The sequence below is a fragment of the Macrobrachium nipponense genome, chromosome 1 (assembly GCF_015104395.2).
Source record: "Macrobrachium nipponense isolate FS-2020 chromosome 1, ASM1510439v2, whole genome shotgun sequence".
Taxonomy (NCBI): domain Eukaryota; kingdom Metazoa; phylum Arthropoda; class Malacostraca; order Decapoda; family Palaemonidae; genus Macrobrachium; species Macrobrachium nipponense.
This window is the reverse complement of record NC_087200.1, coordinates 54,465,051-54,491,020: the sequence shown is the minus strand read 5'-3', so window position 1 is coordinate 54,491,020 and position 25,970 is coordinate 54,465,051. Positions and strand designations below refer to the sequence as shown.

General features: G+C 37.4%; 2 protein-coding genes across 2 annotated transcripts in view; one reads left to right on the top strand and one right to left on the bottom strand.

The window, feature by feature from the left end:
• The window catches only part of LOC135218792 (acetoacetyl-CoA synthetase-like), a 198,139-nt gene that overhangs the window by 47,951 nt on the left and 124,218 nt on the right, over positions 1 to 25,970 (bottom strand).
• The window catches only part of LOC135219311 (acetoacetyl-CoA synthetase-like), a 78,044-nt gene continuing 68,202 nt past the window's right edge, over positions 16,129 to 25,970 (top strand). The window contains exons 1-3 of the mRNA XM_064255970.1: positions 16,129 to 16,259; positions 17,704 to 17,827; positions 20,537 to 20,725. Coding sequence (XP_064112040.1) covers positions 17,713 to 17,827; positions 20,537 to 20,725 — 304 coding nt within the window. The 5' untranslated portion in view covers positions 16,129 to 16,259; positions 17,704 to 17,712. The remainder of the gene's footprint in view (positions 16,260 to 17,703; positions 17,828 to 20,536; positions 20,726 to 25,970) is intronic.

The following is a 25,970-nucleotide window of genomic DNA, read 5'->3' as shown; positions in this document are numbered from 1 at the left end:
TGAAAATGTGCACAATTTAATGAAGAGTACAACTAAAGCATACTCATGATTGTAGCTTTTATCAGTTTTGAAATATTTTCATATAAATAACGATAAGTGCCAAAATTTCAACCTTCGGTCACCTTTGACTCTACCGAAATGGTCGAAAAACGCAATTGTAAGCTAAAACTCTTATATTCTAGCAATATTCAATTATTTGCCTTCGTTTTGCAACAAATTGGACGTCTCTAGCACAATATTTCGATTTATGGTAAATTTATGAAAAAACTTTTTCCCTTCGTGCCGCGCTGGTAACTCTCCGATAAATTTTTTCATGCGATTTTCATTTATAAGTTTTGCACCATTTTAAATTTGCCATTACATAAAGTTTTATATATGGAAATGTGCGCAATTTCATGCACAATACAACTAAAAACAACCCATGGTTGTAGCTTTTATCAGTTTTGAAATATTTTCATGTAAATAACGATAAGTGCAAAAATTTCAACCTTCGGTCAACTTTGACTCTACTGAAATGGTCGAAAAACGCAATTGTAAGCTAAAACTCTTATTTTCTAGTAATATTCAATCATTTACCTTCATTTTGCAACGAATTGGAAGTCTCTAGCACAATATTTCGATTTATGGTGAATTTATGGAAAAAAACAAAATTTTCCTTGCGTCCACGCGGTAACTCTTCCGAAAAAAATCAGAAATTTTTTCGTGCGATTGTTGAAAAGTTTGCACCATTTAAAATTAGCTGTTACATAAATTTTTATATATGAAAATGTGCGCAATTTCATGTAGTATACAGCCAAAAATGATTGAAGGTTGTAGCTTTTCTCTTTTTCAAAATATTTGCATATAAATTACGATAAATAGAAAAAAAACCACCTTCGGTCAACTTTGACTCTACTGAAATAGTCGAAAAACGCAATTATAAGCTAAAACTCTTACAATCTAGTAATATGCAGTCATTTATCTTCATTTTGAAACAAATTCGAAGTGTCTAGCACAATATTTCGATTTATGGTGAATTTTTAAAAAAAGACTTTGTTTCCCTCCGCGCGCCGATTCACGGCTGCAAATCTCCGAAATGCGTACGTTGCATTCTCCTAATATTTGCTCCTTTTCATATCAGGTGTTTTATAGAGTTTCATATATGAAAATGTGCGCAAATTCATGAAGAATACAAAATAAATTATTTGAAGGTTGTAGCTTTTCTCATTTTTGCAATATTTGCATATAAAAAAAAATATATAAAAATTTTGACATATGGTCAACTTTAACTCATCCGAAATGGTCGAAAACTGCATTTCTTAGCTAAAACTCTTACAGTATCGTAATATTCAATCATGTTTCCTCATTTTGAAACAAATTAGAAGTGTCTAGAACAATATTTAGATTTATGGTGAATTTAAAAAAAAAAAAATTTTACGTCCGCACATTACGAATTCATGCATCATTTTGTGATAATATTTTTTCTGTGTTGCTTTGATCGTTTTACAATGTGTTATATATCAAAAGGATCGCAATTTAGTGTACAATACAATGAAAAAAAGTAACTTGTTAGCTTTAACCGTTTTTTGCACAACTTGATTTGAATACAATTATGTATGAATTTTTTTTTCGCTACCATATATCGCATTATTTATATATGATAATATTTTTTTTTCATTTCTGATGGTTACATACTAAACTTCAGGCAATGACAAAAAAAAAGGAGCCAAAAATTAACTCTTAATCTTCAAAACTAAGCGCACTGGGATTTTTTGAAAAAATTATTTTTTCCGCTTCCGCGCTCACTCCAAACCCGCCTCGCCATACGGGAGACGTTTTGGTTTTTAGGGCTTAGGCGTAAGATGGTTAAACATACCAATCCGGGTTCAGTCCCTCGTGTCCATGATATCCGGGCAGTGGCTACCTTAGTTAATTATTTTCATGATTGAACTTCTAGGATCTTAAAAAATATACAGGTTGGAAATCCCCGACAGTATTTAAATGCCACTAACTGAAGAATTTAGAGGCCCTTAAATATTCGGCAGTGGCTGCAGGAAGCATTGTCTCCCCTGATATGGCCTAGTTTTTGTAACTATATTTGTATTCTCCTTTTGATACTTACCTACCTGCCTCGCTTGTAATCCTTGCCTTTCTGCCTTATGTCCCGGTCTGGATTGCTCATCAACCCACTCCTGGACATGTACGTAGTTCATAATTATTTGTTTTTTATGTTTATTACCTGTTGGTTTTCCCAGGATAGTATGGATTTGGTCATATTTGGTACTTTTTTACCATTTGTAACTTGCTATTCTTACATTGGTTATTAAAACACAATTTTAAGAAAATTTTTATTTTCCTTATATATCTATAAAATTTTGTGGTTTACCAAGCTTGTATGGCCAATTCTCTGATACTATTTCACCGGCTGACACAGGTCGAACCCAGAAAAGGGATTTTGACGAAGGAAAAATCTATTTCTGGGGGAAGACCTGTGTCGCCCGGTGAACCCATCCCTCTCTTCTCTTGGTCCCCCGCCCTTTAGCTGGCCCAAGCTTGGGTGTGTAATTCAGGAATGGAGGTTTCAGGCAGAAGTAGTAGTAGTAGCGAGCGGAAGGTAGACGTAACGGCACCTATCTAGAGAGGGATTTTGAGAGGAGACTTCTAATTGGCAAAGTATCTGTGGTAGTGGCTACCACTCGCCCTAGTGCTATACCAACACCCTATATGGGTGAGCGAGCTGGAGATAGTAACTCCAGCATTCCATATAGCTTTTTTAGCATCTATTTATACATAGAAATGTGTGCTACAGGAATATTTCACTGGGCGACACAGGTCTTCCCACAGAAATAGATTTTTCCTTCGTCAAAATCTCTTTTCTAAGGTACTGGAGTAAATCGGGGAAATAGACTTCACCTGACAAGTTAGACACGGGAGGCGGGGGGCGGGGAGAATGCTATTGTGCCTCTCCATTACTCATTATTGCTCTGAAAAAGGAAAAAATTAGTGACTATGGACCAGAGTGTGAGCATATGAGTTGTATCGATCTGACGCATTCTGATTGGTTAGACTTGACCCAGGCATATGATTGGATAGTTTTAAATTTCCTGCAATCTGGTCACACACTATGGCAGCGTTAAGAAATATGCTGTGAGAGGAGCCCCACGCTACATACAGCCATCTTAACCCTTAAACGCTGAGCCTCTATTTACAAAAGTGTCTGTCGTATGACGGCGGCGTTCGGGAGTTAGCGCCGAAGCGGAAAATTTTTTTTTCAAAAAATCACAGCACGCTTAGTTTTTAAGATTAAGAGTTCATTTTTGGCTCCTTTTTTTCATTGCCTGAAGTTTAGTAAGCAACCATCATCAGAAATGAAAAAAATATCATGATCATATATAAATATTGGAATATATGACAGCGCAAAAATAAATTTCTTATATAATTGTATACAAATCGCGTTGTGAGCAAAACGGTTAAAGCTAATGAGTTTTTTTTCGTTCTATTGTACACTAAATTGCAATGATTTTGGTATATAACAAATTGTAAAATGATCAAAGCAACACAGAGAAAATATTATCACAAAATGATGCATGAATTCGAAACGCCCAGACGTAAAAACAAGTTTTCTTCAAAAATTCACCATAAATCGAAATATTGTGCTAGAGATTTCCCGTTTGTTGCAAAATGTAGGTAATTGATTGAATATTACTAGACTGTAAGGTTTTAGCTTACAATTACAATTTTCGACCAATTGCCAAGCTTTTCACAATAAAGTTCCATTCTAGTAAAAGTTTTTTAACAGCAACTACTTTCCCACCCAGTTGTTCTTTAAGCATGTCTCCAATTTTTTTAATAATATTTTGTTACGCATCATCATCCTACTCACGTTCCTAAATTACCTTTCTGTGCCAGCCTTCCTTTTATTCACGATACAACTTTTTATAAGGAATCCATGCTTTAATATCTGGTCATCTCCCTGCCATGAAAACCAAAATTATACCCACAAACCCACTGAATATCTGGTCATCTCCCTGCCATGAAAACCAAAATTATACCTACAAACCCTCTGAACATCGGTAGCCTTTTCAGCTTCAGGGACCATTTGGATCCATTGATGACCTCACGTGTTATTTACAAATTTACTTGTCCTCGTTGTAATCGAGGAACCTATATTGGATCGACACATAGGTTACTTAAGGTCCAAATCGACAGTCATAGAGCTGTCAGCTATAGAACTGGCAAAGGACTTTAAGGTTTAGAGCAGAGCTTCCAATCATAAGGTTTTAACAATTAATGAATCAATGTTTATTAACCCTTTAACGCCGATTGGACGTATTAAACGTCGACATAAATTGTCTGTTGGGTGCTGATTGGACATATGGTACGTAGATAAAAAAAGTTTTTTTTAAAATTCGCGGAAAAATACTTATAGGCATTAGGCGGAAACTTTTGAATCGCGCGCCTTGGGGGATGCTGGGAGCTCACAGATCAAGGCGTTGTTTTGTTTATAATCGTTACGCAGGCGCGCAAGCGCGAATTTCTTTCTTAACGCACTAAAAAGTATTAGTGACACATCTCAGAAGTTATTTAGTCATTTTGACATAATTTTTGCATAATTTTAAATTAGCCGTTACATGGAGTATTATATATGAAAATGTGCACAATTTCATGTAGAATACAACAACAAAAATACACATGATTGTAGCTTTTTATCAGTTTTGAAATATCTACATATAAATAACGATAAGTGCCAAAATTTCAACCTTCGGTCAACTTTGACTCTACCAAAATGGTCGAAAAACGCAATTGTAAGATAAAACTCTCATATTCTAGTAATATTCAATAATTTACCTTCATTTTGCAACAAATCGGAAGTCTCTAGCACAATATTTCGATTTATGGTGAATTTATGAAAAAAACTTTCCTTGCGTCCGATCTGTAACTTCCGAAAAAATCAAATTTTTTCGTCCGATTGTCGTAATGTTTGGACCATTTTAAATTAGCCGTTACATAAAGTTTTATATATGGAAATGTGCGCATGGTTGTAGCTTTAATCAGTTTTGAAATATTTTCATATAAATCACGATAAGTGCCAAAATTTCAACCTTCGGTCAACTTTGACTCTACCGAAATGGTCGAAAAATGCAATTGTAAGCTAAAACTCTTATATTCTATAATACTCAATCATTTACCTTAATTTTGCAACAAATTAGAAGTCTCTAGCACAATATTTCGATTTATGGTGAATTTATGAAAAAAAAAAAAATTTCCTTACATCCGCACGGTAACTCTTCCGAAAAAAATCAGAAATTTTTTTGTCCGATTGTCGTAATGTTTGCGCCATTTTAAATTAGCTGTTACATAAAGTTTTATATATGAAAATGTGCGCAATTTCATGTAGAATACATCTAAAAAAATTGAATGTTGTAGCTTTTCTCATTTTCGAAATATTTGCATATAAATCACGGTAAATAAAAAAGATACCACATTCGGCCAACATCTGACTCTACCGAAATGGTCGAAAAACGCAATTGTAAGCTAAGCTAAAACTCTTACAGTCTAGCAATATACAGTCATTTATCTTCATTTTGAAACAAATTCGAAGTCTCTAACACTATATTTAGATTTATGGTGAATTTAAAAAAAAAAAAACTTTCCTTCCCTCCGCGCGTGGATTCTCCGCCGTAAATCTCCGTAATGCGTACGTAGCATTCTCGTAATATTTGCTCCATTTCATATTAGGCCTTTCATAGAGTTTTATATATGAAAATGTGTGCAATTTCATTTAGAATAGAACGAAAAATAATTTAAGGTTGTAGCTTTTCTCATTTTTGAAATATTTGCATATAAAAAAAAAATTTAATTCGACATTTGGTCAACTTCAACTCATCCGAAATGGTCGAAAACTGCAAATGTAAGCTAAAAATCTTACAGTATAGTAATATTCAATCATTTATCTTCATTTTGAAACAAATTGGAAGTCTCTAGAACAATATTTCGATTTATGGTGAATTTTTGAAAAAAACATTTTTTTTACATCCGCGCATTATGAATTCATGCATCATTTTGTGATAATATTTTCTCTGTGTTGCTTTGATTGTTTTACAATGTGTTATATGCCAAAATGATCGCAATTTAGTGTACAATACAAAAAAAAATTTATTTGTTAGATTTTACCGTTTTGCTCACAGAGCGATTTGAATCATATATCGCATTATTTATATATGATAATGATATTTTTTTCATTTCTGATGGTTGCATACTATACTTCAGGCAGTGACAAAAAAAGGACCCAAAAATGAACTCTAAATCTTGAAAACTAACCGCGCTGTGATTTTTTGAAAAAAATATTTTTTCCGCTTCGGCGCTCACTCTGAGACCCCCTCGGCATACGGGAGACAATTTTTATTATACCCCTTCGGCGTTAAAGGGTTAAAAATCTGATCCCCTCACTGAACACCTATGCCACGTCTACACCCCTTTACCTCTTATGAACTGTTTATGTTTTTTGTTAGTTCTTCCTCTGTCTTCACACTCAACAGTTGGTTCTTATTTGTATTTGTAACTTAGATTGTTTTATTGTACCTTAAATTGTTTATTTTAGTATTGTAGCTTAATTTTATTGTACTAATTAGATATTGTTACTTTGTAGCTTGAAAATGAGGCCTGCTGGTTGGCTTTAAAATGTTGCAACTTAATAAATATGAGTTCCTTGACCTGTTGGTGTGATATATATACATACATACATACATTATATATATATATATATATATATATATATATATAATATATATATATATAGATATATATAGTATATATTATATATAGATATATATATATATATATATATATATATATATATATATATATATATATATATATATAGATATATATATATATATATATATATATATATATATATATATATATATATATATATATATATATATATATATATATATATATATATATATAGTATATATATATATATATATATATATATATAATATATATATATATATATAATATATATATATATATGTATATATATATATAATAGTATATATATATATTATATATATTTATATATGTTATATGTATATATATATATATATATATATATGTATATATATATATATATATATATATATATATATATATATATATATATATATATATATATATATATATATATATATATATATATATATATATTTATTACACATATATATATATAGATTTATATATATGTATATATATTATATATATATATATATATATATATATATATATAGATATATATATATATATATATATATATATATATATATATATATATTATGTGTATATATATATATACAGCAGTCCCTGGGTTACGACGGTCTCGGCTTACGACGTTCCGAGGTTATGACGCTTTTCAATAGACATTTTCTGGGCTCAGTTCGTGTCGCTGCGCGAAATAATCCTTTAAATCATTATTTCTAGGGTAAATGATCTAACAAATACCAGAGAATAAACAAAATAAAGAAAAGGTCAGTATAACTGACTCGCTCACCCACAAGGAGGGCGTCAGTATGAACACTAGGGCGAGTGAGACCACTACCACGAACATCTTGTCAATTAGAAATTTCCTACAGCAAAATCCCACAGGAAGAGAGCCAACCCACAGATCGGGGCAGCAACTACTACTACTACAACCCACGCTTAGGTGACTGCCGCGCCTCTGGTGGCCATCCTTTAAAGTTAGAGGTCTACAAGACGCCGCATTTTTTCTTGCTCTGTGTTTTGTGCTCTTTTTTGAGGATTTTCTGCCACCATGGAACGATCAGCCATCGCATCAGCTAAGTTAAGTATTCCGAAAGGTTCCTATTTAGTTTTTTCCTTCCTGGAGTCAGTATTTGCCGTTTTTTAGGTATAAATACGGATTCTCAGTCGGAAGCATGGCGGCATTGTTCTGCCTCGTGGCGGGTTCGTTCTCGGTCTCCCATACCTGGAACCTTCCCTTTATTTTATGTGTCTCTAGACCTTTTTATGATTATTATTAGTTAGGGGATCTAGCCTGCATTGGTTTTATGTCATGCATGCATGTCTTTCTATACCTTACGTAGGCATTTTCTCTTCCATCCAGACCCTAGCCATAGCTCTTAGTATCGGCCCAGGCTAGCTTTGAGTGGTAGACTTTCCTTCGGGTTAGTCGTACACTCCTGGATTTTTTCTCCTACTGTATTTATTTCCCCTACTTTAGTGTTATTTTATTTATTCTAATGGTTTTATTTGGTTTTGGTTAGCCTTGGGCGTCTGGTACGTTATCTTAGCCTAGGTTTATTATTTCATGGTCCCCATCAGTTTTGTTGCTTCCTTATTATCAGTTTTGTTGCATCTACAGTTGCATCTCGCTGATCAGTTTGGTTGCATTAACCTAGGCTATAGATTTCGTTGTTTTTATCGTGTTATCGTACCGTGGTCCCCCTGTGATCGCGGTACAGCCAGACGCCCGTCCCAGTCACCCTGCCCTCCTCCCACTCTCCCATAGAGCTGGGGGGAGGGAGGTCCGTCCTTGCTCGCTCCATCCGGGCCTGTCTCCCTCTCTCCCTACGCGGAGGGAGTAGGGGAGGCTGGACAGACGCTGGACTGGGTATGACCTTGTATCTCTGCTTCACGGTGCTCCGTTGGGACAAAGTAGGGGGGTTGGCCTCCCCCCTCCTTTGTTGCTCCGTTGCTTCGCTGTAGGCTTGAGTTCTGTTTCGCCCTCTCGCCCCTCCCCGTGTTGTCGGTGCTCTGTTTTCTTTCCGGAGCTCCGTCGATTGCGAGGGAGGGAACTAGTATCCCGTCTACGGGCAGACCCCAGGCGTACAGTCGGTCTCCTTTGCCTTAACCATCCCGTCTCTCCGGCGCAACCGGCGGAGACGGACACCACCGCGATTCGGAATCGTCTTCCGGAATTTTGTGCTATTTTATGCTTAAGCTAATCATAAGTTATTGATAAGTTATCTTAAGCTGGGTCCCTCCCTTGCCATCTACTTTCTATTCCGGCTCACACCGGAGCTATATTATGCCTATTAAGGCGGTAGGGGAGGGGTTATGCCCAAAACTTTTTCGCTCTCCGTCGTGCAACGGAGTTCTAGAGTAGCCCTGTAAGTGTTATAATGATACTCGTGTATCCTTCCACTTACAGACTACCAACTGTGAGCACCCAGGGTGCAACGCCGTGCTCCAGGATCCCTGTGGACACGAAGTCTGCAGGTCCCACGCTCCGTGCGCGACTCCTCACGGGAATCTGCAGGTCTGGTTCCACGAAACGTGTACGATCTGCTATGATCTTGTGAGTCAGTTTTTGGACGGGGTAAGTATTTCCAGCTGTGTATATAGCAAGTAAATACTGTATTATATCTTAATTTTAAGTTCAGAATATCTTTTAAGCTTAAGTTCTCCATATTTTGTGATATATATGGACAAAATTTGTAGGCTTAAGGTTCTTTTTTAGTCTAAGGTTGAACCTCAACTTTAAACTAAAAACTAATAACACCCTCTCTTACAGGCTGCTGCTGTTAGAGAGACCGCCCTTGCAACCCTGAGGGCTTGGGTCGGCGGCTTCGGCAAGAACGCCGCCAAGGGACAGCCCTACATCCTTGAGAAGAGGATGGCTGTCCTTCTGTTCCCCGGCGGCAAGTCGACGGGGTACGTCGACCCAGCGGAGGCAGGCCCGACGATGATGGCTATCCAGCGGCAGGTCGCCGCTTGCATGAAGGAACCAGGCCAGGATATCTCGGCGGAAGTCGCGACATTGGACCTGAACGTGGAACCTATGGTAGGTGTGGACGACCTGTTGGTCGAGGTAGGTACGTTGGACGCCCAAGGGCTTCCCTTGGGCGCTTCTGGATCTTCTTCTCCCGCTATATCGACTGCTTCCTTCCAAGGCTTTACTGGAGCTGAGCTCCAGTACTCGTCGCCTAGCGCTTCTGTGAAACCCAAGGTGAAGGGACACAGAGTGCAGAAAATCCTTACGAAGGCGTCGTCGTCGTCCAAAAAGACTTCGTCGGCGTCATCGTCTCGTAAGTCTTCGGCTTTGAACCCCGGAGCGGAGAAGGGTAAATCGTCTGCTTCTGGCTCTAGGTCCTCTAAGAGCAAGTCCTCAAAGGAGAGGCCCCGTACTCCGGCGGAGTCAACGGTCTCTCCTCCTCCTCCTGAGGTACCTTTGCCGAGTTACCCTCCACCTCTGCACCGGCTCCGGCCTTTGATCCCAACGCCTTCTCCGTTGGGATGATGCAGCAGATGGGGGACTTGGTAGGCTCTTTGAGGACCAGCATGGAGCAGATGTTCTCCCAGTTATCCGAAAGGATCACAACTCAGGAGAACATTATATCTGGGTTCAACCAGGCCCCTCAAGCTACTCCTCCGGCACCTGGTGTTGGTCTGATGCAGCTTCCTCCCCATGATTCTCTGCCTCCGTTCTCAATGAACAACCCCTGGAGAGTGGCTTCATACGCCCCTTTCCAGGACGGACTCATCTCCATCCCAGAGTGCGGCACTCGAAGGATTGAAGACTTCGAGTTCTATCCGGAGAACCTTCAACCGCCGTTCATTGGCTACGCCAGGCTGACGGAGGCAGCCATGACTAGGGAAGATAAGGTCCCGAGGGAGACAGTGTTGTACTCCAGGGACCAGGCTCAAAGGGAGTGGCTTAGGTGTCTAGAGGAGATGGACTGCTCGAACACCAGGATTCAGGCGTTCAAGAGTCCCTTTACCATCTTTACGATGGAAGAAGAGGCTCCTCTCCCCTTCTTAACGAAGATCGCCACTGTAACCATCCCAGCTGGCCTAAAAGGGGAACCCTTACCTCAGCTAAGGGAAGCAGATCCCACTTCTCCGTTGCTCCCTTCGCTTGGAGACTTGTGGGAGGATCTGCCCAACACCTTCTCGGCAGGTAAGCTCAAACCGGACTGCGCCATGGACCAGTTCGGCGAGAAGCTGCCTAGACTTCCTGATACCCTCATTCAAGCTGAGTTTGAGGCCAAGTCTAGGCTTGCCAGGTCGATGAATACCATGGCAATGACAGAGGTAGCTGCTATTTCATATGCTTCAGAGCCACTCTTCAAGTTGTTGACCAAGTCACAGACTTATACGGTCCAATCGGACCTGTATGAGTTTGTGACTGCTAGGGTCAATTGCCGAAAGCATGTCCTCCAGGAAGCAACTATTCGGCATGAACCTAATAAGTTGCTTTCCTCGAACATCTGGGGGGCAGACCTCTTCCCAGAAGCTATGGTCAAAGAGGTCCAAAATGAGGCGACAAGGCTCAATCAGAGCCTCAAAGATCATTGGGGCCTCACTGCAAAGAGGTGCAAAGATCAGGCTGCAGCAGGCAAGAAGCTGAAAAAGGCAAAGCGTTACCAGCCTTATCAGAAGAAGCCTCAAAGATTCAATCAAGCTGTGTCAGCTGTGCGATTGTACAATCAGCCAGCCTTCTACCTCGAAGACTCCGGCTCAGCCCATTTACGTGATTTCTCCTCAGGCTCAGCCTTCCACCTCCTACGCTGTCTCCCCCGCCTTTAACCAGGTGTTCGAAGGTCAAGCCTTCCAGCACTATGACCGGTTCGGCAGGGGAGGTAGAGCTAGGGGATCCTTTCGTCAGAGAGGATCAGGAAGGTCGCTCAACAGGGGAAAGCACTTCCGTGGAGGCCGCGGAGGTCACTCAACCCAGCAGCAGTGAGATCTCCAAGGTAGGAGGGAGGCTGTTTCTCTTCCGGCATCGGTGGGGATTCAGCAAATGGGCACAGAGCATTGTGTCGAAGGGCCTGGGTTGGAGTTGGATTGGAGACCCTCCTCCACCCAGACCTTTCCTTCAACTTCCATCGAAAGAACTGACAGAGTATGCGGAGGAGCTCCTCCAGAAAGGAGCAATAGCGAGAGTCAACAGATTAAAGTTTCAGGGTTGCTTGTTCAGCGTACCAAAGAAAGGCTCATTAAAAAGAAGGGTAATCTTAGACTTGTCCCGCTTAAACTTGGCCATTCGCTGCGACTTGTTCAAAATGCTGACCATCTCGCAGGTGCGGACCTTACTTCCCCGTGGGGCCGTCACCACCTCTATCGATCTTACAGACGCATACTATCATCCCTATTGGCAAGACACTTTCGCCTTACCTGGGCTTCACACTAGGAGATCAGGCACTCTCCTTCAAGGTAGTTCCTTTCGGTCTGAATGTAGCACCCAGAGTGTTCACGAAATTAGCGGAAGTAGTCGTTCAACAACTGAGGTCTCAAGGGATAATGGTAGTAGCATACCTCGACGATTGGTTGATTTGGGCTCCAACAGTCGAGGAATGTCGCAAAGCCACAATGAAAGTCATTCAATTCCTGGAATATCTGGGGTTCCAGATAAACAGGACAAAGTCAAGACTCACTCCGGAGTCCAACTTTCAATGGCTGGGCATTCAATGGAATCTATCCTCCCATACTCTGTCGATTCCATCAGCCAAGAGGAAAGAAATAGCGAAGTCAGTGAAACAATTTCTAAAGTACAAATATGCTTCAAGGAGAAACCAGGAAAGAATCCTGGGTTCCCTCCAATTTGCCTCAGTGACAAACATCTTGATGAAAGCCAAACTGAAAGACTTAACCAGGATCTGGCGCTCACGAGCAAATGTCAGATCCAGGGACAAGGTATCATCAATACCACAGATTCTACGGAATCGTCTGCGCCCTTGGACAAAGTTAAAAAACCTGTCCATATCAGTACCCCTTCAGTTTCCTCCTCCGGGAATCACTATCCACACAGACGCTTCACTAAGCGGCTGGGGAGGATATTCTCAGTTCAAGAAAGTTCAGGGAACATGGTCACCTCAGTTCCGCAAGCTTCACATAAATGTATTGGAAGCAATGGCAGTGTTCCTGACTCTGAAGAGGTTACGTCCGCCAAAGAACTCTCACCATAAAGTTAGTTCTGGACAGCGCAGTGGTAGTCATTGTATATAAACAGGGGAGGCTCCAAGTCAAGACACCTGAATCATGTCATGGTAGCCATCTTTTACTGGCGGACAAGTTCAGTTGGCACCTCTCCTCCACCCATCTGGCCGGAGTGAGAAACGTCATAGCAGATGCTCTATCCCGTTCAGTTCCTCTGGAATCGGAATGGTCACTGGACAACAGTTCGTTCCAATGGATTCTCCGGAAGGTACCAGGCCTGCAAGTAGATCTGTTTGCATCTCAAACGAACCACAAACTTCCCTGTTATGTGGCTCCCAACCTGGACCCTCTGGCCATTATTGCCACGGACGCCCTGTCCATAGATTGGAACAACTGGGAGAAGATTTGTGTGCTTCTTCCGGTGAATCTTCTCCTGAAAGTACTGAACAAAACTCAGGACGTTCAAGGGTCAAGTAGCTCTAGTAGCCCCAGACTGGCCGAAGAGCAACTGGTACCCCTTGATTCTGGAATTGGGTCCTTCGTCCTCTTCGAATTCCCAATCCCAGGCTCTCCCAGTCAGTACAAATGAAGACTGTGTTCGCTTCCTCAGGAATTCTCAAAACCCTAACTTTATGGACTTCATGAAGTTTGCGGCCAAGAGAGATGCAAATATCGATCCACGAAATATTCTTTTCCTGGAATCGGATAAAAGAGATTCAACTTTAAGGCAGTATGATGCTGCAGTTAAAAAGTTGGCATCCTTCCTGAGAGAAGCGGACATTAAAATCATGACAATCAATTCAGCTATATCCTTTTTCAGATCCTTATTTGAAAAAGGGTTAGCAGCTAGTACCATTACGACAAACAAGTCACCTGAAGAAGATTTTTCAACTGGGTTTTAACATAGACTTAACAGATTCTTACTTTTCATCTATTCCCAAGGCTTGTGCTAGACTTAGACCTTCAGTAAGGCCTACGTCAGTTTCATGGTTTTTAAATGATGTTCTAAAACTGGCTTCAGATACAAATAATACGACATGTTCATTTATAATGCTCTTAAGAAAAACATTATTTTTATTAAGCTTGGCTTCAGGAGCTAGAATTTCAGAACTGTCGGCGTTATCCAGAGATGCGAATCACGTAGAATTTCTTCCTTCATGAGAAGTTCTGCTTTCTCCGGATCGCAGCTTTTTAGCAAAGAATGAGGATCCTTTGTTGAGGTGGGAACCTTGGAAGGTTATACCCCTTCCTCAAGATCTTTCTCTTTGTCCAGTAACGACCTTACGAGCCTTTCTGTCCAGGACATCCTCATCCTCTTCGGGTCCTCTCTTTAGAAGAGAAAAAGGTGGTACTTTATCTATTAAAGTTATCAGGCAACAGATCCTATACTTTATTAAGCAAGCTAACCCTGAATCCTTCCCCAAGGTTCACGATGTCAGGGCAGTAGCCACCTCAATCAACTACTTTCAACACATGAATTTTGATGATTTGAAAAAGTATACTGGATGGAAATCGCCGACAGTATTTAATCGTCACTACTTAAAGTCTTTGGAATCTCTAAAATTTTCAGCAGTTGCAGCGGGTAACATAGTTTCCCCTGACTCTGCACAGTAGTTCAGTTGAAGATCCAGATCTCCTTTCTACCTATCTCAGCCAACAGTTTGTCTAGCCTACCATGTTCATCCACGTTTGTCTTTGAGTCTTAGCTGCTCTTGTAATGGTTTAATGGGTGTCCCTTATTTTTTTGCTAGGGTCACCCACAATTGATTGTACATACTGATCTTTAGGATGTGGTCCCCTTATTTTTATGCTAGGGTGCCACATCCCCATTAACAATGGTTATGGTATTGTTTATTAATATTTATGAAACTTATTTGGTGTGTCTTTAGCTTAAGTTTTTTTCACACACATCCTTTATTACAATTATTGCTAATGTTTAATAATAATTATTTAATGTGTTTTGAACTATGATTGTAACACATATGTTTATTTCAATTCAACATATAACTGATGTAAGCCTTTGTATATATATATTAACTATAAGTTACTCTTAAGTATTGTTCTTTATCTAGATTGTACGAACAATTGTATATATATTTTCTTACAATTATAGTATATAGTTGAATTTTAAGTTTTATTGGGACCTTCTTTATTTCAATCTTGTGCTATTTCTCTGGTACAATTTCGCGCAGCGACACGAACTGAGCCCAGAAAAAGGATTTTGACGTAGGAAAAATCTATTTCTGGGCGATTGGTTCGTGTCGCCCAGCGAAATCCCACCTCTTCCCAACTCTTCGTACAAGATTGATTGCGAACTTCAGGATGGCCACCAGAGGCGCGGCAGTCACCTAAGCGTGGGTTGTAGTAGTAGTAGTTGCTGCCCCGTTCTGTGGGTCGGCTCTCTTCCTGTGGGATTTTGCTGTAGGAAATTTCTAATTGACAAGAAGTTCGTGGTAGTGGTCTCACTCGCCCTAGTGTTCATACCGACGCCCTCCTTGTGGGTGAGCGAGTCAGTTATACTGACCTTTTTCTTTATTTTGTTTATTCTCTGGTATTTGTTAGATCATTTACCCTAGAATAATGATTTAAAGGATTATTTCGCTAGGCGACACGAACCAATCGCCCAGAAATAGATTTTTCCTACGTCAAAATCCTTTTTTTCAGTGCCGTCGCTCGCTTGCGAACGCCTCTGGCATTTTGGAGACAATTTTTAAAATACCGCTTCGGCGTTTAAGGGTTAATAGTCGCGGATTTGTGTTCACTCTGGATCAGCAGAGGGAAGGAACTATTGTGCACGACAGTACATGCCTATGTACATGATTGTGTTTATCTTTTGAATTGTAAAATTTCTAAACACGAGATAATGCAGTGAAAATATAAATGAGAATAACATAAAATATGTTCAGAATTTTTACATTTGTTACTAAAGTTCCACATTGCCCAATCATTAATTTCACTGACTGCTGTCAGTGTAAATTAGTTTATGTATATGACTCCCAATTTCATCCATCAGTGACAGGTATGGAAAAAGCTCATTAAAGAACTTTTGCTAGTCATCACTGTTTTTTAGACATCAAATTACTGTTTTTATTTTTCTATTAACAATAAATTTGGCACACAGTATGTTTATGACTAGTTACGAGCCATCCCTTTTGGCCATCTGAGGTTAAGAATATTTTCCCACTGGTCTGGTTAAGGTATTTTATAATTTTCTTGAATGCTTTGATATATCTGTAGTCTATGGCAAATATTTTTTGTATTTATGATTAATATAATTATCACTGATTAAAATATTCCAGGGTACTTTGATTCAGATTGCTAAGGAACATGTACTGCATTGCGACTTATCGAGAGATGATGTCCTCACTTATTATACAACAGTAAGTATGAAAAGATAGGTTTTTTTTTAAGACAAATGAAGTTACATGTTTATTTTAAGTCTTAAGAAAAGCATATTGGTTATACTATCTACTCTTAGTTTACTTAATAATTGATGATAGAATAGTGAGAGCCAGAAATAACTAAAAATTGATTGTAAGATTAAGAATAATTGAAAGCCAAGGATAACAAGGAAAGAATTATGTCTTAAGTTTTAGAATCAATGTACATATTACAAGAGTCATTGAGATATAAAGTGTATGACTAAATAATCTTACAAAAGTATACCTGATGGATGGTAGTATTTAATCTAAGCCCAAATTTCCTTTAACTTGAATATTAGGCCAGTTTCATTCGTTTCAATATACAGAAAACAAAAATATTTCAAGAAACAAGGCATGGATACTATGCATGTGCAAAGCCGATCCACGGGTCCTGGCTGGCCACCAGACTCATACTTCATTTGTTCTCTCTTTTGAGCACATTGTTTTACACTAGATGTTTAAAGTATTGCACCTGATTGCTTTATCACATGTTACAGGCAGTCCCCGGTTAATGGTGGGGCTTCCAATTCCAGCTGAGCACCATTAACTGAAAATTGTTGATAGCCAAAAGTCAGTGATAATTATAGTAATAAATGGTGTTTACAATGTCATAAGAGCTAGTAAACCATTTGCCAGTGCCATTAACTGCTTATCAGTGCCAATGAACTGCTTACCAATGCCAAAAATTGTGTACCATCACTGAAAATCTGGTTAACATCATCATTTACCCTAGTTCTGTGAAACTGGAGTGCCATAAACTGACACCACCGATAAGTAGGCTGCCTATAATCTTTTCATTCCATTCATCATTTTTCTTGTAGCTAATGATTATCCAGTGATTACTGTCTTATTTTAATGAGTTTTAGTTGACAGGGCATCTCTACTGATATCTCCATTATCTCCCAGTTGGTAGCGTTGTAAACTGTAAATACAGGCAGCCTCCGTTTATCAGCAGATATTATGTGGATACCATGCATTGACTGATATGTGCAGTTCCGCATGCTTGCATGGCCATACTCCTTGAAAGGGGCTCTAAAGTCTATATAATGTATTGAGTTCAGACAGTCCCCAGTTATCAGCAATCCAGTTTTATGGCGCTTGTCTAACGGTGATGATAACTGGATTTTCAGTGCCGATATGCACTGATCTCCAGTGATCAGGGCTATTATTGTCACACTACGCTGTTAGAAACAGAACCCCCACTGGTAACCGGAGACTGCTTGTATACATATTACGATTTTTATTCTTTGTTGCCTTGATATAATTCATATATATAAAAGGTGGGGCTGTGCAGTAGGTGCCGCAGCCACCATAAGGTAGCCATGGCTTCTGGGTCTGTCACGCATTCATTAGTTAACTGTATTTTATATTTAACTTTAACCATGTAAAACTTGTTTTTCAGACTGGTTGGATGATGTGGAACTGGCTGATTGTTGGACTATTTTCTGGATGTGCTCTTCTGCTTTATGATGGCTCCCCACTCCTACCTACTCCAAATATTCTCTGGGACCTTGTAGATAAATTAGGTGAGAACTTATCTATTCTGTACTGACTTCAGTTTTTGCTTGATTAACTTTTTGAGGGCCACTGCCTTACTTTGTGAAATGCAATTTTATACTGTTCTTGGTAATATCTCTGGTTTAGAATTAAAACACTATAACAGTTTGTCAGGAAATATGTAAAGTTTTTAAATTTTACAAAGTAAGCTAAGGGTTCTGTGTAGAGAAGTCCTTCTGTGTCTTCTGGTGTCCTCCTACCTTGCTGCCAAACATCTTTCACTACCTGTCTTCAATTTTCCCATTGAAAAATAAATCATATGAGCATACCCTATAAATTTTTCAGTGTTACTTATTCTTAATTTTAAAACTTACTAAACGTTCATCTAGCCATAACTTGACCGACATAGCCAAGAATGAATTTCCCTGTTATACTTTGTTGGTTTCATAGGCTGTCTGTTTTATACTTCTCAAATGCAGGTAAGTCAAGTAAGTTTCTGGCTTCCCAGTCAATCTTTATTGCCATTGTAAGAGGGGGTCACTACACAGTGTTGGTTTTCAAAGAATTTTCACATTGATTATGTATGGTCTGTTGTTGAATTGTTATTCTTTGGACACTCATCATCTGAGATTTCATATGGAATTTGTGAGGAAGAGAATTGCTCAAATAATAATGTGTATAATAATAAGTATACCAATTTTAAATGTTGATAGTGCTAATCAAGATTAATAAGATTAAATCAAAGTTTAAGTAATAATAAAAATAAAAATACTCTACCTGCAATAATAATAAAAATAAATCATAAGGGTACTTACCAGTGATGAATGTTGATTAAAGATGGTGATGATGAACTGTGCAGTCCGACCAATAACAATCAAGATATGACTGCACAGCAAACCAGAGGGGTTACATTCCCTCTGGGGGTTCCTCTACCCATTCTTCAAGCACTTCTTCAGCAGCTTGGGAAGGCACTTCTTCAGAGTTTTCAGGAGGCTTTGGAGGATCCCTCTTTGTGTGTTTGATGAACATGTTGATAGGCAGCTGCTGTCACTTCTTCATGTTAGAGAGGTTATTACTGTAGGGCACCATTGCCGCATCAAAAGCATTTGTGAATTTTAACCCTTAAGAGCTGGGCTGCAAAAAACATATGCAGCACTTCAGGCTGGAGAAACTTTGAGGTCAGCCTATTTTAGAAAAAAGCACATCAGTGGATAGAATATATGCAAATGCACATGGTGTAAAAAAATTCTAGAAAATTCTCCCTACCTTCCATAGAAGTTGAAAAAGACAATTTACAGTGCCTTGTGGGGCCTCTTTTACAAGTCAATTGTAAATTTACCTGGTTATACATGTTTTTAATAATTAATTTTACTGTATTTTGTAAAATTATAATTATAGCTCACAGAATATCAAAACATAAAAGAATTAATACTATCAGTAACAAATTCTGAGCATATTTGATGTAAAATATTTACGTACACTTATTGAGATCGAAGACGCAATAACTTTCGGATTATACGTACATGTTTTTTCTAATATTTCTTTGCAAAATTACAATTGTAACTGATGACATACTATCATAAAAATAAGAACTAAAACCAACAGCAACCCCCGGGTATATTTATTAGCAAATAAATAAAAAGACATCATGGGAGAAAAAGAAACACAACATCCCCCCCTGAAGTCAAGATCACAACTAACTCCAAGTCCTGAACTGCCACAATTGCAGTCTGAGCCAGTCTCAAAGTTGCCATTAGTGAATATATGGGCAATAGAGGTTATGAAACCTCTTTCCAGCCCGATTCCTCCAAATCAATGGCGCATAACATTGATACTCACCAGGAGGTAATCAGTCTACCACCTGAAACCTGTTATTGTTGTTTACATGAGGGTATCTGTCCATTAAAGGTTAAGTAACCATGCAAAATTTCATGTCCATTAGATTAAAAGAAACATGTTGAAAATTGATTTACAAGATTTGACCAAGACTAAACAGTGATATCTACATTGATGAAATGCCACATGTAGATATACATAAAGCACACAAACACACAAGTATGAGGTGAAATGAGAAATCATTAATTACAATAAAACAGACAGTGATTAATTGCATAGTATGTAGTTCTCCAATCAATCCATGCCTTTTCTGCATTTGATATTAAGATCATGCCTACTTTTCTGCCAGTACCATATACTCTTCCTAAATAGATATGTATACTACATACATTACACCATTCCTTTGCGCAATGATTCGCAAACAGCTAAGATGTCCAGTCTTTATCTTTGGAATTTATTTTTTACCTGTTCTATCTTTCCAGTTTGATTCAGGATTGTTACATTCCAATTTCCTGCTTACAAATTGTTTGACTGGTGAAAATTTGTAAGGGTTAATCGGAAATTCTGTTAAATCATTTGTGTTGCTTGCTTACTGAAGAAGTTTATGATGATGATATGATGGATTTTATAATTTAAACAAAAATTATACTAATAAAAGGCAAGGGAGAAAGTATGATAGGTTATCATCATTCCATTTTTATGCATACTTGAAAACTGTTATTTTGCAATTATATTACTTTAAAAATATAGATGAAATTAGTATTGTCCAATGCTTTATAATCTTATATTTAAAATTAGTAATGGTTTAATTGACAAGAAACATGCATGGTAAAGTTTTTTCCAGAGATTTGTGTGTTAAGCTTAAAAGGCTAACGCTTAAGATCTTATTTTTGGTTCAACAGGAGTTACAGTATTGGGAACCGGGGCAAAGTGGCTTGCAGTATTAGAGGAGAAAGGAGTTAAGCCTCGCGAAACTCACAACCTTTCTTCTTTAAGAGCAGTTCTGTCTACTGGGTCACCGCTTGCTGATCATTCTTTCCGTTATGTATATAATGATATAAAGAAAGACGTACTACTTGGATCAATATCAGGTACAGTATAACTTTTTTTAGCATTTTTGTGTTTGTTTTCTATACAAGACGGTTTTCAATGTTTCCAACTTTTGTCAAATATTTTGAGGAGTAATACAAGTGTGCACTCATGTTAAGTTGACAAAAATTCATGCCATATATTACTCAGTGAGTACCCATTTTAGTTTGATTAACATGAGTGTGTGATGGCATCATAGAATTACAGCTAGCCAGGCAGTTGCTACTTGAAGATTCATTCTGTAAATGTTAATTGGATACAAGTTGGTTTTGTGTGATTGTTCAGGCTTTATAAGTTACTCCCTGGCATTGCCTTGGAATATTTCCTTAGAGCTCACCTTCTAAATTGCAGGAAGTCTCACAGCTAAATTTTTATTATCATCCTTATGGAATTCTTGTTGTGAACAACCTGAGTTTAGTCAGCCATGATCCCTCTCAATTTCTCTACCTTTGAATAAGATAAAGAAGATGAAATTATAAATGAGGATGGAAAGTGCTTATATATTTTATATATATATATATATATATAATATATATATATATATATATATATATATATATATATATATATATATATATATATATATATATATATATATATATATATATATACAGTGGTCCCCCCGTATTCGCGGGGGATGCGTACCAGACCCCCCCGTGAATAGTTAGAATCCGCGAATGTTTGGAACCCCTATAAAAATGCTAAAAACAGCCTATTTTGTTAGTTAAAACTTAAGAAAAAATCACTAAAAATTTTCATACTTGGTTTTTTTAATAGTTTATCACAAAAAGTGCATTTTATGATGAAATTGATGACAAAAACCAGGAATTTGTGGATATTTCTCATAGAAAAATACCGCGAATGCGCGAATTTTTCCACGAATAATGCAGGGAAACGTTCCTGAGAGAAATCCGCGAATGTGTGAGTCCACGAATCCGGAGAACGCGAATACGGGGGGTCCACTATATATATATATATATATATATATATATATATATATATATATATATATATATACATACACAATGAAGGCAGGGGAAGCACACCAACAGGTCAAGGAACTCATATTTATTAAGTTGCAATGTTTCGAAGCCAATCAGCAGGCCTCATTTTCAAGCTAAAAAGTAACAATATCTAATTAGTACAATAAAATTAAGCTACAATATTAAAATACACAATGTAAGATACAATAAAACAATCACAGTTAAAAATACAAATAAGGACCAACCGTTGAGTGCGAGGACAGACGAAGACGGTTGGTCCTTATTTGTATTTTTAACTGTGATTGTTTTATTGTACCTTACATTGTGTATTTTAATATTGTTGCCCCTTAATTTTTTATTGTAACTAATTAGATATTGTTACTTTTTAGCTTGAAAATGAGGCCTGCTGATTGGCTTCAAAATGTTGCAACTTAATAAATATGAGTTCCTTGACCTGTTGGTGTGCTTTCCCTGCCTTCATTGTGTAGTTGGGTTTAGAGAAACCTCCGCCTGTTGAATATATGTACAGGCAGTCCCCGGGTTACGACGGGGGTTCCGTTCTTAAGACGCGTCGTAACCCGAAAATCGTTGTAAGCCGGAACGACGTTCTTGAAAACATGTCCACAGGGAAAATTTCACTAATTTGCAATTTTTCTTAGGGCCGTATCTCTAAACTTATCACTAATTTACTTTTTTCATGTGCAACACTGTGTATTCACAAATTACTGTATATTTTCATTAAAATACAAGAGAGAGAGAGAGAGAGAGAGAGAGAGAGAGAAATAACTCCTTACGGTTTCAATAGATTGAAATGAACGTCTGTAGGCAACTTTTTCCCCTTCCCATAAATACATATATTTCTCCAGAGAAGAGAGACCTTACCTTACAGACCTTACATCTTGTTCGGGTTGCCCCAGGTCCCTCAGTGTGAGGCACCTCTAATGTCTACCAGAGAGTTGCTAGTACATCTTCCGGTATATTTTGCATCTTCCAATCTTGGATGGTCTGGGATGCAGTTTAGATATTTGTCGAGCTTATTCTTAAACACATCTACGCTCACTCCTGATATATTCCTCAGATGAGCTGGCAACGCATTGAATAGGCGCTGCATTATCGATGCTGGTGCGTAGTGGATTAATGTCCTGTGTGCTTTCCTTATTTTTCCTGGTATAGTTTTGGGCACTATTAATCTACCTCTGCTTGCTCTTTCTGATATTTTTAGTTCCATGATATTTTCTGTTATTCCTTCTATCTGTTTCCATGCCTGAATTATCATGTAGCATTCTCTTCTCCTTTCTAGACTATATAATTTTAAGAATTGTAGTCTTTCCCAGTAGTCTAGGTCCTTAACTTCTTCTATTCTAGCTGTAAAGGACCTTTGTACACTCTCTATTTGTGCAATATCCTTTTGATAGTGTGGGTACCATATCATATTGCAATATTCAAGTGGACTACGAACATATGTTTTATAAAGCATAATCATGTGTTCAGCGTTTCATTGCATAACATGTTCCTATCATCATCACACCAAGGTCTTTAACTGCTTCCTTATTTGTGATGGTCTCATTATTAGGTCCCTTATATGCATATAGCTTTCTTTCTCTGTCTCCATAATTTATTGATTCAAATTTATCAGAGTTAAATACCATCCTATTTACCTCTGCCCAATCATATACTTTGTTAAGGTCTCTTTGTAGAGCGTTCCTATCTTCATCACAAGTAATTTCTCTACTTATTCTTGTGTCATCTGCGAAACTACTCACTACCGAATCCTTAACATTATTGTCTATGTCTTCAATCATAATAACAAACAGTATTGCAGCTAACACCGTACCTTGCGGCACACCGGATATTACCTTGGCTTCATCGATTTTCTCGTCGTTTGCAATAAACTATCTGTTTTCTGTTGTGTAAAAATTCTTTTAACCATCTTCCTACTTTATTATCCACGATATTGTGTTTTCTAATTTTCTTCGCTAATATATTATGGTCTACTTTATCAAAAGCTTTTGCAAAGTCTAAATAAACCACATCTGTTTCATTTCCGCTTTTCATATTTTTGAATATGTTTTCACGGTGGACTAACAGTTGGGTTTGTGTACTTTTTCCGGGTACGAACCATGTTGTCCTTTATTACAAACATTATTTTTTATTAAATGTTTCATAATATTTTTCTTCATTACCCTTTCATACACTTTATAATATGTGATGTTAGACTCACAGGCCTATAATTACTTGCCTCTAGTCTTGATCCACTTTTGAAAGTAGGGGTAATATATGCTAATTTGTGCTCATCATATATCTTGCCTGTATCTACACTTTGTCTTAATAATATTGCAAGTGGCTTTGCGATAGAATGAACTACTTTCTTTAACAAAATAGCAGGAATTCCATCAGGCCCTGCAGCAGCTCCATTTTTAATTTCATTAATAGCCTGCACAATATCAGCTTCATTAATATCTATGTCAGCTAAATATTCACTATTTTCATCCTTACTTCTATATCATTATCTTCATTATCTATTCTAGGGGTGAATTCTCTCTTATATCGTTCTGCCAGTATGTTGCAAATTTCCTTTTTTTTTCATTCGTTAATCTCCCTTCAATTCTCAGAGGGCCTATTTCTATTCTTCTTTTATTCATCTTCTTCGCATATGAGTATAATAGTTGGGGTTTTGCTTGATATTTAATAGGGTTTTTTCTTCCAAGTCCCGTTTTTTTCATTTTCTTTTGATTGTATAATCTTTTGTTCTGCATTTTCTATCTTACTTTTTAGTTCTATAACTTTCCATGCATTTTTTTCTTTTGCAAGACCTTTTTTCCACTTTCTGATTTTCTGGAACAAGATCCTTCTGTCTCTTGGTATGCATGAATGATGTTTACTTTTCTTCTTCGGTATATATTTTTCCACTATTATCTCCAATATTTTATATAATATCTCCGTATTTACCCTTATGTCATCACTTACGAAAATTTTATCCCAATCTTTGTTTAATTCTTCATTAATTTCTGACCATTTTATAAATTTTTACTGTAAGAAGTTGGTATTTTCCATATCCTTCCCACTTTTTCATTTCTTGCTTATCTCTATTTTCACTTGCTTTGGAATGAACTGTTAATTCTATGACATTATGGTCTGAAATACTCGCATTATAAACTATTATTTCTTTAACATAATTCATCTCGTTCACAAAGACTAGGTCTAAAGTATTTTCCTTTCTTGTTGGCAGGTGATTTATTTGTTGAATGTTGTATTCTAGTAGCATATCTAATAGCTTTTCAAATTGCCTCTTATCTTCTGCACTACTATTACTCTCTTTTTTATATGTATAAGTACAACCACAATCTCCTATTCGTTCTTTCCATTCTACGAAAGGAAAGTTGAAGTCACCAGATAGGAGAATAGTCTAGTCCTTGTGATTTCTACATATATCATCCAATTTTTCAATTATTAAGTCAAACTCTTTAGTATTAGGAGGTCTATATATTACTATGTTCATCAATTTTTCAGATTCAAATTCTACCGCTATTAGTTCACATTCTGAGTTACTATACTTCTCATATATTTTTCCTTGTTTTTTGTCTTTCCCATATATTGCGGTTCCCCCTTGATTCCTATTTTTTTCTATCTGATCTATAAGTTTGGAACCCTTTATTTGATCATCATTCCCAGTCTCTTGGGAATACCAGGTTTCACTTATATTCATTATATCTATTTTCTTTTCATTTTGGGTTAGTTCTTCTAAGTACTCTATTTTTCTTTTTGAGTTACTCGTAACTAAACCCTGCGCATTCATCACTATGATGGTTTGCGTGTTTTCTCCTTCATTTAATACTGGTAGTAATAAGGATTTTCCCATGTCTCTTTCCTGTTCTGGTATGTTGTTCTTTTTTTCATTTCCAGAAATTCTGACATTAAAAAATCCAACTTTTCCATAATATTTGATCTTCCTTCATCATAATTATTAATTTTGTGTCTGAATCTGCAATTTCTCCGTTTCTGCAATATCCTCTTGCATAATAAATACAGTTATTATCTCTTGAGTAGAATTTCGGAGCTGATGCTTTGAAATTTTTTGCTGACACCTCTGCATATCTCATTGGTGGTTTGCTTTTCTCTTTTACCTGATATTCTTGATTTCTCTCTTTATTTGTTTCTTTCTTATTTTGGATTTTATTACTTGGTTGGTTATTTATTTGATTATGATTCATGGCTACAGGGTGCATATATTTGCATTTTTTGTCGAACTTACATTCCTTTTTTT